This window comes from Podarcis vaucheri (genome assembly GCF_965113315.1).
Source record: "Podarcis vaucheri genome assembly, chromosome: 11".
Taxonomy (NCBI): Eukaryota; Metazoa; Chordata; class Lepidosauria; order Squamata; family Lacertidae; genus Podarcis; species Podarcis vaucheri.
The window spans coordinates 1,283,075-1,298,764 of NC_138749.1; the positions used below are offsets into that span (position 1 = coordinate 1,283,075).

At 51.4% G+C, this 15,690-nt stretch overlaps 1 protein-coding gene and 1 long non-coding RNA gene across 2 annotated transcripts; both read left to right on the top strand.

Annotated features, from left to right (window-relative positions):
* Positions 1-1,154: 1,154 nt before the first annotated feature.
* On the top strand, positions 1,155-4,625 carry LOC309514313. The gene is made up of 3 exons (XR_014211914.1): positions 1,155-1,273; positions 2,255-2,384; positions 4,322-4,625. It is a non-coding gene; the product is annotated as an uncharacterized lncRNA (long non-coding RNA).
* Positions 4,626-4,663: 38 nt separating this feature from the next.
* Positions 4,664-8,542, top strand: LOC309542634 (uncharacterized protein; the record flags this gene model as incomplete). The annotated part of the gene is made up of 3 exons (XM_082241448.1): positions 4,664-4,667; positions 4,700-5,295; positions 6,374-8,542. 3 exons carry the CDS (start codon positions 4,664-4,666, stop codon positions 8,540-8,542), a joined length of 2,769 nt encoding a protein of 922 aa, XP_082097574.1.
* Positions 8,543-15,690: the final 7,148 nt, after the last annotated feature.

The following is a 15,690-nucleotide window of genomic DNA, read 5'->3' on the forward strand; positions in this document are numbered from 1 at the left end:
GCCCCCCACAAGGTCTGAGGGACAGTGGACCAGCCCCCTGCTGAAAAAGTTTGCTAACCCCTGTTCTAAATCAGGGATAGGCAACCTAAGGCCCACGGGCCCCAAGCAGCCTACAAGGCCCACGAGCCACCCCTGAACTGAGTCGCCCACTTGGCAAGTCCCTGCGTGCTGCGCTAAACTGGTGCAGCATGATGCAGGAACTTTCTTCTGCGGTGCCGGAAATTACGTCTGCGCAGATGCTGGAAATGGCAGGCCACGTGTGATCCAGCCCACAGAGGGATCTCTGCTGGAGTGAACCGGCCCAGGCGAGGTAAACCTTGCGGACCCCTGTTCTAAATGCATCCCCCCCCCCCGCAACACCCTCTGATGCAGTAGGGCTGTTCCCACAGGAGGCAATGACAGCAATTGAACATGAATTTTACTATTTAATGAGACCATTGATCCATAAAATGAAAGCAATAAACAATGTACTGCAGTCACACAGTCAATCAGTAGCTGAACTGGGTTCCACACAGTCACAGAAACAAAATGAAAAGAACTGCAAAAATGCAAAATAGCAAAAACAGACCGACCTGAGAGTAACACTCAAAATGGAAACGTGGCACTCAAAACGGAACACGTTCAGCTTCTGAAAAAAGTTCACAAACCGGAACGCTTACTTCTGGATTTGCAGTTTTGGGTTCCAAGTTATTTAAATACCAAGGCATTTGAGAAGCAAGGGACCACTGTATGCGCTTGCATCTGAGGGGTTGTGGGGGCTTCAGCCCCTACAATAAAGCCCCATGAAGGGAGAGGGCTCTCGTGCCTGAATCCTGCTTTCAGGTTTCCCATGGAGGCCTCTGCTTGGCCGTTGTGAGTAGAGACTGCTGGGCTAGAGAGCCATCTTCTGATGTTCTTATGGAATACCCTTCCCTGGCAGAAAGTCAGGGCCAGGCGACTGAGAGTTTTGACGGCCTTTTCTTTCCTCCTCTCCCTCCCTCAGGTTGACTGCCTGCTGTTTGTGATCTCTGCAGAGAAGAGGGACTTTGAAATGCGTTGGCACATGACCCAGAAGCAGATCCTGCTGGCCAGCAAACTCCCGGTGAAGCAGCTGGTGGTGTGTGTCAACAAGATGGACTCTTCCACGCCGGAGCCTTACAGCTGCGACCGCTACAAATACATCGTTGGGAAAGTGTGTGACTGGCTCGGGGCGTGGGTCAGGGACCCCAGTAAGGTGCTCTTTCTCCCCATCTCAGCCCTCTATGGGGACAACCTGCAGGAGCCCAGCCTCAAGGTAGGCAACCCATCTCTCGGGGAAACTGAGGGTAGCAGATGCTATAATGCAGCTGGGAGGAACACCCAGTTACCTAAATCAGGGCTTCAGATTCTGGCTCAGGCATCAGTTGCAGGACCAAGAGGGATCAAGGACTGTAGAGCCATTTTTAAGGGGTCATTTCCCGTAGTGGTTCAGACAACCAGCTGGCCCAGTCCTGCCAATCGGAAGCCAGGCCACGCTGGTCCGATAGAGGAAGTGGGGAGGTGGGTATCTCAGGTGGAAATTGCTAAGGGATTTCTCAATCTCCCTGACGGACGGACTTAATCAGTAATCCATGGACGCGACTTCTTTGTTAACCGGGCCGGCACTATAATGGGGCAAGGTGAGGCGGGTGCCTCAGTTTGCAGATTTTTATTTTATTAATAATAATATTTATTAATTTTCCAACAAATTGAACACGACGCTACAAAAAACCAAAAAAGAAAAAACATACAATAATACAGTACAATAAAAAACCCTGCAAAACATTAACATACAACTAACAAAACAAAACAAAAACCATTTAAAACACAGTCCAATTTCAATATTTTATCCTTCTTTCACTAATTTCCATGACCTCCTCACACCTCCCTTTTTGTATTCCACTTCTATTGATTGTTTCAGCAATTCCTTTCCATCTTCCTCTATTTTCTATCCTATTCTTAACACACTCCAACCTTATTTTTCCCTTTAATGCTCTAATAATCTATTTATACTTAATTCCTTATAACATTTCTACTAAAGCCATATAACTTCATTCCAACATTTTCCTAACATTCATTAATTTTACAGTATTTCTGTAAATAGTCTTTAAACTTTTTCCAGTCTTCTTCCACCGACCTCAGTTTGCAGAATTGGAGGAGGGGCAGATTTGGTTCAGCGGATGCAAGGTTGCTCCGGAAGTTGAACTGGGCAAGAATCTGAGAGCCAGGGGGGTCTGTCTGGGTCTCTCCTTTGCAGATGACCTGGTTCTGCAGGTGGGAGATCCTCGGGGAGAGAGGAGGAATGGTCAAAGGCACAACTTTGCAGCAGTTCCTGGACACCTTCTCCGCTTGCCATCTCAAACCGGACCTCCTGTATACTCCTTTAGGTGGGTGGTACTCTTGAACTTGAGGAAGTTTTTGTCTTAACATTTATTGATAGATAAATTCAAAGATATACAGAAATGCATACCCATTACAAAGTCTCTTTTTATAATATGCTGAGATAAAACAGATACTTAATCTAGAAAAGAGCCAAGTCTGGAGGAAGAAAATGCAAGAAAAGGAGAAATCTATAGAAGGAGCAAGCAAGAGAAAAGGAAAGAAAGAAAAAAACGGAAGAAAAATAGAGTAGAATAAAAGGACTCTCGGCTCTCTGCAGCTACAGATGATATTCATTCTTTAAGCTCCAACCATTCTATCTTCTCTAAAGCAGTATTTTTTTTCAATCTTCAAATCCAGATATTACAAGTTCGTTTTCTCTTTCATGCAAAAAGTCCTTTTGGGAAGGCTGGAGGGACCAAGGAGCTACTGGGGTCCGATGGTTCTCCTTGACACGGGTGCAGAAATAAGGATGCTGTAGGAAAAAAAGGACATGACGGTTGCCTGTCAAAGATGCTTTAGCTGTGATTCCTGCATTTCCAGGGTTTGGACTTGATGGAGATGGATTGAGGATTAAGTCTGTAAATCAAAATTTAAGCATTCTATCCCATGTGTGTGGGAAAAATATGAAGGGCTTTTTAGCAGAGTAAACACACTTACGTGCTTTTGCAGCTTACTGGAAGCTAGGAATTAGGCAATTGCACCTTTTATCCCTGTTTATTTGTGTTCTGCTGATCTTTCCCCCCTCTGTCCCTGTTGCTAAGAATGAACCTTACGTTTTAGTAAAAACATAAATGTTTACTTACATTTTAATGCGACAGCAAATATATCAAAGTAGTATGCAGGTAAAATAGTTTTCAGTTACAAAATACAAAACTAGTTTCCAAAATGGAGCCTGGTCTTTGAGCATGACCTTAACAGATTGGAGAACAAGGTGCAAGCTAACAATGAATTTTAACAGGGACGAATGTAAGCTCCTTCACATAGGCAGGAAGAACCAGATGCACAAATATATGATGGGGAAAACCTGATTTATTAGGAATAGATGTGAAAAGGATGGAGGGGTCTTGGTGGACCCCAAGCTTAGCATGAGTCAACAGTGTGATGCCGCAGCAAAAAAAGCTAATGCTATTCTAGGCTGCATCAATAGAAGTCTAGTTTCCTGATCAAGGGAAGTAATAGTATTCTTCCTTGAACAGACCACACCTGGAATACTATGTCCAGTTCTGGGCACCACAATTTAAGAAGGATGTTGACAAGCTGGAAGGTGTGCAGAGGAAGGAGACCAAGATGGTCAAGGGTCTGGAAGCCAAGTCTTATGAGGAACGGTAGAAGGAGGTGGGGAAGTTTAGCCTGCAAAAGAGGAGACGGAGAGGAGGTATAAGAGCCATCTTCAAATATATCAAGGGCTGTCACATGGAAGATGGAGCAAGTTTGTTTTCTCCTGTTCTGGAGGGTAGGATTCAAACCAATAGCTCCAGGAAGAACTTTCTGACAGTATGAGCTATTTGACAGTGGAATGGTCTCCCTTGGGAGGTTGTGGATTCTCCTCCATTGGAGGTTTTTAGGCAGAGCTTGGATGGCCATCTGTCATGGCTGCTTGGGCTGAGATTCCTGCCTTGCAGAGGGTTGGACTAGATGACCCTTGAGGTCCCTTCCAGCTCTATGATTCTATGGTTACATCTGCTCACATTGCTTACTTGAAAGGAAGAGAGAGACTGGGGCAAGAAGGAAGGAGAAAAGATTGAGATCCTTTGCCCTACATCCTACCACAAGACGATATAACACCACATAGACTTGCCTTGTTTAGGAATGGAGGAACTCAAAGTGTCTTAACCCCTCCATATGCTTATTTAGCAAATATAATGTTCATTTTGACTGCAGATTATCCCACTCTGGGTACCTCCCCACTCTACAATTCTATGGTTCTGTGACTGTTTTGTAGAATGGACCGAGAAGGAAGAGAAGATTCTCCTGAGGACATGGAGGAGTCTCTCCTCCCAGACACCAGACCACATCCCCAGCCCTTCTATGATGTCCACGGCTCTCAGGCAGGCAGGAGTCTGGCGCTCTGCAGAGCAGTGTCGCAGCAAGGTGGATGCCCTCCTGTGGCGCTACATGGCTGACGTGCTCCGGGGAGGAATTGAGTGCTCCCCTTCCTACTGGGAACTGCATGACATCCTGGGATATGATGTCTCCACAGCAGCCTTTCAATTGCGGCGATTTAAGCAGGAACTGGTGCCAACAGCAAACGCCCCCACTGCACCTGACCTGGGTTGGGCTGAAGATGTGTTTGTCCTTCTGGGGCCTTCTGGTCAAGGAGCACTTGCCATCCCAAAGGAGGGGGAGAAAGAAGAAGAGCTTGTCATCCCTGGGCCTTCTGGTCAAGAAGAACCTGTTGCTCCAGAGGAAGCACAACTTGTCCATCCTGGGCATTTTGATCAAGGAGAGCCTTCTGTCCCAGAGGAGGGAGAGAGAGCAGAACTCATCCTTCCTGGGCCTTCTGGTCAAGCAGAGCCTGTTGTCCCAGAGGAGGGAGAGGAAGCAGAACATGTCCATCCAGGGCCTTCTGGTCAAGGAGAGCCTTTTGTCCCAGAGGAGGGAGAGGAAGCAGAACATGTCCATCCAGGGCCTTCTGGTCAAGGAGAGCCAGTTGTCCCAGAGGAGGGAGAGGAAGCAGAACATGTCCATCCAGGGCCTTCTGGTCAAGGAGAGCCAGTTGTCCCAGAGGAGGGAGAGGAAGCAGAACATGTCCATCCAGGGCCTTCTGGTCAAGGAGAGCCAGTTGTCCCAGAGGAGGGAGAGGAAGCAGAACATGTCCGTTCAGGGCCTTCTGATCAAGGAGAGCCTGTTGTCCCAGAGGAGGGAGAGGAAGCAGAACATGTCCGTCCAGGGCCTTCTGGTCAAGGAGAGCCTGTTGTCCCAGAGGAGGGAGAGGAAGCAGAACATGTCCATCCAGGGCCTTCTGGTCAAGGAGAGCCAGTTGTCCCAGAGGAGGGAGAGGAAGCAGAACATGTCCATCCAGGGCCTTCTGGTCAAGGAGAGCCAGTTGTCCCAGAGGAGGGAGAGGAAGCAGAACATGTCCATCCACGGCCTTCTGGTCAAGGAGAGTCAGTTGTCCCAGAAGAGGGAGAGGAAGCAGAACATGTCCATCCTGGGCCTTCTGGTCAAGGAGAGTCAGTTGTCCCAGAAGAGGGAGAGGAAGCAGAACATGTCCATCCAGGGCCTTCTGGTCAAGGAGAGCCAGTTGTCCCAGAGGAGGGAGAGGAAGCAGAACATGTCCATCCAGGGCCTTCTGGTCAAGGAGAGTCAGTTGTCCCAGAAGAGGGAGAGGAAGCAGAACATGTCCGTCCTGGGCCTTCTGGTCAAGGTGAGCTATTGTCCCAGAGGTGGCACAACATCTTGTCGATGCGGGTATCCTTTCTCAAGAACAGGTTGCCAACTTGGTCCACCTGTTCTCTCAAAGAAAGCCTGCCACCCTCCCGGAAGAGGGAGGAGCCCTCCCTGGGTCTTCTGGACAAGGTGAGCTCATCATCATAGGAGAGAAGGTAGGGGAGCTTGTCATCCTGGGACCACCTGGCAGCTGAAATGTTTGGAATGGGGAGTGGAGGGGCTCTTCTAAAAGAGGAGCTAGTCAGAGGGACCCCTGCCTCCTTGGAGACCAGGCCGTGGGGAGCCTGAGGGACTTCAGGCAATTTCCCTCGTCACCCATGACCACTGACCACGCTGGCTGGAACTGAAAGAGTTGGGATTCCCACAATATCTGGAGGGCTGCAGATGTTCTCCACCCCTGGTCTAGATGTTCAAAACTTGGAGGTTGGGAGAGGGTGACCTTAGGGCTGGAGGCACCAGGGAGCATCAAGCATGTAGGACCAGTTGTGATGGTGTGCGGGGGGGGGGGGGTTGGTTGAAACTTGTGGGTGCACAGCTGACTTACGGAGTCACTTGCCTTGTCGGAAGCTGCTAACCCCCTCCCTCTCTCTCTTTCTCAGGACAGGACTCAGAGACCAAAAGCACCCCTGAGCGAAGAGCCCTTGATACCCCTGTCTCTGCAGAACCACCTCTGTGCCCTAGGCCCCCCAAAAACCCCAGAAGTCACAGCCCCTCTGGGCACTTGGGGAGGAGCTCTGGATACAAATTGTGTCCTGGTCCTTCAAGAACCACCAGATATGAGCCGCCCCCTCGATTTTTAAGGAGATTCAAACCTAACCCCCACCCTGGAAGCTCAACCAGCAGTTCTGGACAAGATCCATGCCCTGGGACCTCCGGGACCTCGAGACCTGACTCCCACCCTGGACCCTCGACCAGCAGTTCTGGACAAGATCCGTGCCCTGGGACCTCAAGGAACTTCACACCTGACCCCAGCCCTGGACCCTCGACCAGCAGTTCTGGACAAGATCCGTGCCCTGGGACCTCCGGGACCTCGAGACCTGACTCCCACCCTGGACCCTCGACCAGCAGTCCTGGACAAGATCCATTCCTTGGGACCTCAAGGAACTCCACACCTGACGCCAGCCCTGGACCCTCGACCAGCAGTTCTGGACAAGATCCATTCCTTGGGACCTTGAGGAACTCCACACCTGACCCCCACCCTGGACCCTCGACCAGCAGTTCTGGACAAGATCCGTGCCCTGGGACCTCCAGGAACTCCACACCTGACCCCCACCCTGGATCCTCGACCAGCAGTCCTGGACAAGATCCATGCCTTGGGACCTCCAGGAACTCCACACCTGACCCCAGCCCTGGACCCTCGACCAGCAGTTCTGGACAAGATCCGTGCCCTGGGACCTCAAGGAACTCCACACCTGACCCCAGCCCTGGACCCTCGACCAGCAGTTCTGGACAAGATCTGTGCCCTGGGACCTCAAGGAACTCCACACCTGACCCCAGCCCTGGACCCTCGACAAGCAGTTCTGGACAAGATCCGTGCCCTGGGACCTCAAGGAACTCCACACCTGACCCCAGCCCTGGACCCTCGACTAGCAGTTCTGGACAAGATCCGTGCCCTGGGACCTCAAGGAACTTCACACCTGACCCCAGCCCTGGACCCTCGACCAGCAGTTCTGGACAAGATCCGTGCCCTGGGACCTCAAGGAACTTCACACCTGACCCCCACCCTGGACCCTCCACCAGCAGCTCCGGACTTAAGCTACACCCCAGACCATCAAGAAGCTCCGGACACAATGTACTGGGTGCTGGGCTGGAGAGGAGGCCACGTTCTGCAATCCCCCTCAGCTCCTCAGCATCTGGGAGCAACGCAGGAGTTTTGCTAGAGGAAGAGGAGCTTGCGTTGGCGGAGGAAGACACTCACAACCCTGGTGTTCCAAGGGCTTCCTGGGGGAACCTAATTGGCCCCCCGCTCTTGCTGTGCCCCATCCATGGGCTCCCAGTGCTGCATCCTTCCCCATACCCTCTTCCTCCAGCCCAGTTCCAGCAGGGGCCACGCTTCCCCTGGCCAGATCCTGCGTACCAGCTGCCGCTGCTTGGTGAGGCTTCCTGGGCCCCTGTCTCCAGTGCCATGTCTCCCCATTCGCAGTCCCCTCCTGCCTCCTGGGACCCCCTCATGCAGCAGGCTCAGTCTCCCCCTTCCTCCACTCCCTTCCAGCAGCCCCCTGCCCAAGCTGTGCCGTTCATCTCACAGCCTTTTGTGCCTCTGGATTCCTTCCATGCCCCGCTGGGGCACCAAGGGCACTTCCCACCCCCACCTCATGCGCCAGCCCCCCAGGCCTTTCCGAACCAAGGGCACTTCCCACCACCACCTCATGCGCCAGCCCCCCAGGCCTTTCCGAACCAAGGGCACTTCCCACCCCCACCTCATGCGCCAGCCCCCCAGGCCTTTCCGAACCAAGGGCACTTCCCACCACCACCTCATGCGCCAGCCCCCCAGGCCTTTCCGAACCCCTGGCCCCAGACCCCATACCATGCCCAGAACTTTCCCGGGGCCCATGCCAGGCCAGGGCCACTCTCACTCCACTCTCTCCCATGGCAGGGCACTCCTGCATCGCCCCTGGGCATCAGAATCGTCCTCCAGCCGGCTTCCGGGCCACGGAGCTTTCCTTCCGCAATGGAAGCCTCTGCCACAGCCATCCGAGCCAGAGCGCTTCCTGCCCCCGCCTGTCAAAGCACCCCACTTGCGTCCTCGCCCACCTTCCCTGGCAGGCCCTGATCCTGACGGCGTTGAGGCACCGTCCTCTGCTGCTTCTCAGGCTCTGAAGCCCACGACCCAACCTGGGAGCCCCTCGTCATCGCCTCCCCGGGCCCAGCCCCAGACCTCGTGCCAGCCTCCACCCCTTAGCCCTCTGCCTCCTTTAAAATCCTGAAAGGCCCCCAGCGGGGCTGGGGATCAGGCTCTCAGGCTTCCTCCCCCTCCTCCCTTGCCCTCCGGCTCCCCACCCCAGCTTCCAGGACCTCCATCTCAACCTGGGAGCCCTGGGTCGCCCACCTCCCAGCATCCCCCCCAGGCTTTTGAAAGCGCTCCCTCCCCTGGCCCCAATCTTGCCTCCTTTGTCACCCTTCCCACTGCCATCTGTTCCTGGTGCTCCAGACTCCCTGGGCAACAGGCCCCCACCTCTAGCTGCCACCCCCACCCCCATGGTGCCCCCAGGCCGGCCACTGCGTCTCTGCAGCAGAGCCTAGTGCCCATGTCCCCACAAGGTCACTCTCCACTGTCCCCACTGAAGCCACGGAGCCCTTTCTCCACCTCCCCTTCCTCTCCTCTCTAAGCACAGATTTTTTTTTGGGGGGGGGCAGCCCAGGCCAGGGAGGCAGCAGAGCCTTTCCCTCCTTTCCTGTCCCTCTAAGGTGCCAAGCCCTGAGCAGGCTCCCATCTCCCCTTCACTCCCTCTTCCGCTCACTGCCTGGGCCTCTTGAGCAAAGGTCTCCCGGCCCCCTTGCCCTTTAGCTGCCTCTTGGTGGGAGCCCTTTGGCCTTTCCCCACTGCTGGGCCAGCCTGGGAGCTTATGGGGCAGGAGTCAGACCCCTTGGTGGTTCTCTCTCAGCCCATGACCTGGATGGGTCCATGGGAGGTGATGGGATGTTTTAACCTTTCAGCATGAACCAAGCCTCGTTTGGCGATGTTCTTGCTTTTTAATCATTTGCAACAATAAATAACCTTTTTTATTGTAACCATGCTTCTTGGAATCCTTTCCTCCCTCCAGGTAGAAACATCCTGAGCCATGAGAGGGTAATGTTAAATGCCAATCTCTCAGAGGCGAGAGACCTCAGGGGTTCCAGGCACACGCCCAGGTTGGGTTTCCTTGCAATAAAGGTGTCAGCAGAGATGGGGGTGTCTTCAGGATACATGGTTTTTGTTGGGATGTGAATAGATGCTAGGAGAGAATACATTTATTAGATATCATCCATCCTTCTTCACCTTTGTGAGTTCAGCAGAGTTGCATCCCTTTGCAGCCTAAAATGGAAGCTTAGATAGGCTACTTTTAGCCTTTTAGTTTAAGTAATCCAGGATGCTCCTGATATTTCCCCCTTTTCAACAATATTCACACAAACAGTCTTGTAAAAGGTAAAAAGAACATTTGCTCGCTTGGAATACTTGCTGAAGAGCAACAAATTCAGCATCTTTGCTCAGGCAGGCTTCAAATGGTAGTTCGGTTACAAAGGCACACCTAAGTCTAGCTTAAAATGTAGGCAGAGCATGGAGCTCAGACTTGGCAGATGTTCTCACGTTGCTGGCAGCATGGAAAGAGAGCGAGAGTGTGTGTGCCCAGGAAGGTAGGAGAAGATCTACAGCTATGCCCTCTGCCTGTCAGGACACAGTGGGAGTCTCTCTCACATACGTAGTTCCCTCTTGCAAACTTGCAGGAAAACTGTGTGTGCTTCAACTCCTATCATGTGCCTGTCTAGCAAACCACGAATGGTTGGTTTGACTGCATTTTAAATATTGCACAGTTTTATTTACACATGTATACAACCTGAGCATAAGAGGAAGGAGCTCACAGTATCCACACCCCAACAGATATTAGTCAGTTTTGGATCCAGCACAGAGCAAGCAGGTCTGTGGGTCTCCAGCTTCCACCTCAGCCCTCTCCCACTTTTGCTTTTGTTCTCCTATCTAGCAGCTGCAGAGCGGAGGGGAAGACCTGCCCATTCATTCTGTGTCACAGAGCAACCTTTTGGATTATGCTGGTTGCGGTGCTTTACTAGTCAGCCACAACGTTTGTTAAAACTGTTGGGATAGTGCCGGGGAGACGGGGGCATCAGGCAAGCCCCCAGCTGGCTCCAGCCACCAGCCGGCAGCCGGACGATCACCGCTCTCCCCAGCATTAATCAGCGACACGAGCCTCGGATACGCTTAGAGACCCGTGCACGCTCTGTCAGCAGAGTGAATAAATCTTCTCACAGCAGAAGAGGCGGACAGAGCCATGTGTAAGCAGTATATTACAGCATTTTATTCAGCAGCAGGAACAAAGAAAAAAACATGTCTGCTTCCCTTCATCTCCAGCAAAAACAGCTAAATGCAAAAGCAATATACAAACGGAAGTTCCCAGCAGACTGTGCTGGAAGTAAACAGGCATGTGACACACAATAGTCATGCCTGTACCCTTTTAAGGTGGAACAGAACTACATCCTAACAAAAACTACATTTTTGTTCCTCCCTGCCTCCAATAAGTTACTTGATTCATCCATTTTATCCCCCCCCCATAAGCCTGCCAGGTAGGTTAGAGAGTGTCTGACTAGCCCAAGTTCATGTAGTGAGTGGAAATCCAAATTCCTGCATTTTTGTGTGTGACAATGCCTTCTGCATGTGGCCACTAGATGGTACTACTGCCTTTTACGTAAAGTGCTGCAAATTATGGCACCAGCCTAAGGGAACAAAATAATCATGTTGCTTAGAGGAAATGAACAAAAAGGGCCCCTAGGTGCTTTGCAGGAAGGGAAATAAGCAGGACTTTAGCTGAAGGCTCTGTTTATTAAGAGAGAGAACGAGAGGGAGAGGAGGGGATGGGGAGATTGGGGTGGGGAAGAGACCACATATTAGCTGAGAGGCAAGGCATTTAAAACAAAATTGGCTGCATGCAGGAAAGAGAAGTCAAAGAGAACATCTGGAGAGGCACTTGCAAGAGAGTTCTGGGAAGGAAATTGCCCTGGGGGGTTCAGGAATGGAGGCTCCCACCTAACTGCCAATTGGTCAGACTTTATTCAGCAATGCATTATGGGAGAAAGCCCAGCGATTTGGAGAGAGCATTTCCATTAGGACACAGACTGTATAGGCAAAGTATCCATTCTCCCAGCTGCTCCTTTTACCTAACCATCTTCTGCCACCCCAAAACTACACCACCTCTCATCCAGCCACAGTCCATGAAACACAACTTACTCAGCCCCTTTTTCCTATGTGTCTCAGAACTCTCCTTGCATCTTATCTGGAGTTGCTTTTTCAGCCGGAGTTGCCTTTTCAGCCGTTAGCCATCAGGCTCCTCTGGATCTTGCGCTGGTTCTTACATGTCTTGAGATCCAGAGGTTGCATTCTGGAGCAGGTGACACTGGCCTCACTTTACAATGGACCTAAGAAAAATCCCACCGCAGGTTGGCTTCTCCCCACACCAGATGTTTTGGTCTCCAGCACCTATCAGGTCCAGCCAGGTCAGCTGGAATAAGGTTGGTAGGTCAAAACATCTGGAGGAGACGCAGCTGGGAGAAGTCCGTTCTAAGTGTTTTTTGCAGTGGATCAGAAGAGGCTGTGGAGACGGGAGAGGAGAGCCAAGGGAGGGGAGGCTGAGTCCCCAGAGGATGCTGCCTTCTAGCCCAGGACTGTCGACACTGGCTGGCAGCCATGGCTCTCAAGCATTGCAGGGAAGGTGTCTCTTCCCACCTCTGTCTGGCGAGGCTGAGGACTGAACCTGGGACACCTGTCATGGATGCTTTAGCGGAGGTTCCTCATTGCAGGGGGTTGGACTGGATGTCCCTCAGGGTCCCTCCTGTAATAAACAAAATCTGCCCTTATTCCCTTATGGGGGACACAAGAGCCCTTATGGAGTTCTTCGTAGGTTCTCCATCGGTAGGAGAAAATAACAGAGGCCAACCAGAGAACATTGAGAAGCAAAGCAGCTCGTAAGCCTGATCTTTATTGAACGGTTGCAACAGGGTGCTCCCCTCACACGCAGGAAAGGAGGAGGAACCCAGAACCCAGGTGTGTCTGCCCTTATACAGACATTTTAAATTGCCTTCCCTGGAGCTCAAAACCACCCCTCCACACATCATACATACCTCACAGAAGCGGTGTAACCCAAGACCACCCCCCACAAACATCATACCTACATCACAGAAGAGGTGGTCTACAACAGAAATTTGAATGTTGTTGTTTTTCCTGTTTGCAAGGTTATCTGATTGCCTTTCCTGGTAGTCTGGCCATTTTTGAGATGGTGATTTCCCAATTCCTGAGATAATGGGAAGGTTCCCTCCCTCCCTCCCTCCTTGCAGAGAAAACATTTGGTCAGTTTGGGAGTCAAAATGGTTTCAGGGCAGTCCTCCTGTGCTGCTCCAAACATGTGGTCCGCACATCTATGTATGTGCTTGGTTGGTACATTTTTTATCTATATAAGACCTTAAATTTTTTATTTCACTCCCAACCCTACAATTCCACGATTCTGCGTGCAGAGCAGGTGTTCCCCGCTCTGAGAGGGCAGAGGCGCTTGTTAGATGAATGGGAGGCCTGCGGTGGAGAACAGAGACAACGCAAGAATAAAGCTTAGGAGTGTTTAAATTCATTAGCATGAAACAATAGCGGGAAAGGTGAGCGGAAGTACGGAGGTGTAACCAGATTAATGCACGGAGAATTAAGTGAGAAGATGAGAAGCGATAATCGGTTGGAGCTGAGCAAGAGGAATACGATTAAGCAGGATATTACCATAGTCAACAAGAGAGAGTGATTGTGTAGGACTAGGTAACAAAGGAGTCGTTTCAGAAACATTGCACACAGGATGGTGCGGGGAGGAGAGAGGCATGTTGCTCTTGCAGCAAAAATGACAAAAAGAGGCTCATTGCACCTTTAAAACCAGCAAATGCATCATGGCATACGTTGGTTCCCAAAGAGGGCGGAACCACCCACTGGGGGCGAAGGGGGATTACAGGTGTGTGTGGGGCACGCTAAGAGGTGAGGGGGGCAGGGGGCACCAGAGGTGTCCATGACTATTGGACTAAAAAGCCGGCATCACTGGGTTGAGTTCATCAGTTTTGTTAAATTAATTAGACTGAACGGTTTTAATTGGATTTTGAATCAATATGCAATTAATTGTTACTGCTTTGGGTTTTATTGCCTTATTATCTTGCTCAGTGGGTCATGCAAACTGCTCTTCTGAATAATGCTTTTTAATAGGTTATGGTGCAAAGCACGGAGGATTAATCTACATACCCATGGGGAGGGGCCCCTGGAAAAGTTTGGGGACCACTGAGCCAGAGGCTGTTTCATCACACCCCCACAGGCCACAAAAGCACATGCTGCTATAAGTGAGTTAGTCCTGAAGGTGCCACAAGACGTTTCCTCCTCATCACACTGTACATAACGTAATAGGCACGATATTGCTCTGAAATCAAGCAAATGCTGCTCATGGGGACCCTTCGCCACTTGTGAGCTTTCTTCCCAGTCACCAAAGGCAGAGGGGAGACCTCTGCCACTATCCAAAAGGAGAAAGAGGCCCACGTCTCGACCAATAGCCCCCTTGGCAGGTCAGTTGTTCTCCAAAACCTAATCCCTGGCGTTCTGCATTCCTCTGGAAAAAGCACTTTCTGAATTGCAAAGCCATGCATTCAGGCTCCCACCTAGAATTTGCTCAGTACTGCTTCTGTCCGATGTTAATTTTTGCGTTCCTTCTCCAGACATCTGCTGCAAAGTCTCTTTCTGGCTGGGGGAGCTGCCCTATATTATCCTGCCTCTCTGAAGTGCCTTCTCAGGAAGTCCGCTGTTGAAATATTGACGCGTCTTCTGCAGCACTTGAGAGTCCCTGGCGGGCCGTGATGGACAAGGCTGCCTTCCCGGTGCCCTCAATGGTCGTGCTTCAAACCAGAAGTTCCCTTTCAGTCCTGAGTAGTGCTTCCCCCCCCTGGGGTACGCATACCCCGGAACATTTTGTGAATCTAAGTTTGGCCTCATTGAGGGGTGGTATTTCAATACGAGTAGGAAAATGAGAGTACCCCTAAACACGCGACATGGGATGTCAGGGAAGAAATCTGGTTTCCAGTGGAAGAAGGGGAGCCAACCGAGCTGTTTCTAGCTCTGGCTGTGCCTGAATTCTACGTAGCCAGGCAAAAACACCAGATGAGGGGGACTCCCAAGGGCCACATAAAGATGGTCAGAGGGCCTCATTCAAAGTTCTCAGCTTTCCCACGCCTGCTTTGGGTGCTCTCCATCCTTGCAGAAGGAGGTGTTGTGGGCCAGTTCTCAGGGCCAGTCCTGCTGTTAGGCAGCAGCCTCAGGTGGCAGATGCTGAGAGATGGTGTGTGTGTGTGTGCGTGCGCACTCGCAACCTGTCCTGTACCCCCAGCCAGCCACCCATGTTCCATCACCTGCCTTGAAGTAATATTCAACTCATCCACTTCCAGAACCATTCCCAGCTCTGTCTGCTGGCAGAGGAGAGTGTCAGGTTCTTTGTGGCCATGGACTGGCGTTGCACATGCATGTTCCTCACCAGAGGATGACAGCGACGACATGAATGTGTGAATGAATCACGACAATGCCACCGCCTCAGACAGAGCTTCCTCGGCACCCATCATCACCTCAGACGCAAGGAGGCTGCCCCGTGGGGGCCAGTTCACACATTCGGCTGTGAGTCATCAAGTGATGAGCAATGGCGTGGGACGCGCATTGATGCGGTGGTGCAGAGCTGCCTTCAGAGGATGCTGGTCAGGAGCTGGCAAAAAGCTTTGGAGTGTGTCTGAAGATGGGACTCTTTGTGGAAGATCCTCGAGGGTTGGGGGGAATCACATCAGTCTGGAGTGGGATGCATATTCTGCTCCCATGGGCAGAGGTCACAATTGTATTGTGTGTCTGTCCATGTCTCAGTGTCAGAGTTGCCTAGCACTAGGTGTAAGGATTGCATGTGAGAATCAAAGATCTGCGTGCAAACCAGACACTTCAGAACAATGGCTATCTATCTCATCCAAATATCAGTGTCCAAAATGTTAGCCTTCAAGTTTACCCTCCAATGCCAAGTTTCTAGGCCTCATGGCAAGGAGATGAGACTGAAAAGATATTGGGCCCTGCTGAGTGAAATCCCAGAAGCTGGAGGAGGGAGAGGATTTTTGGTGGTGGGCCAAAGCTTTGGATGGCTCCTACCCCACCAGAATAAATTGTGCAAAAACCCT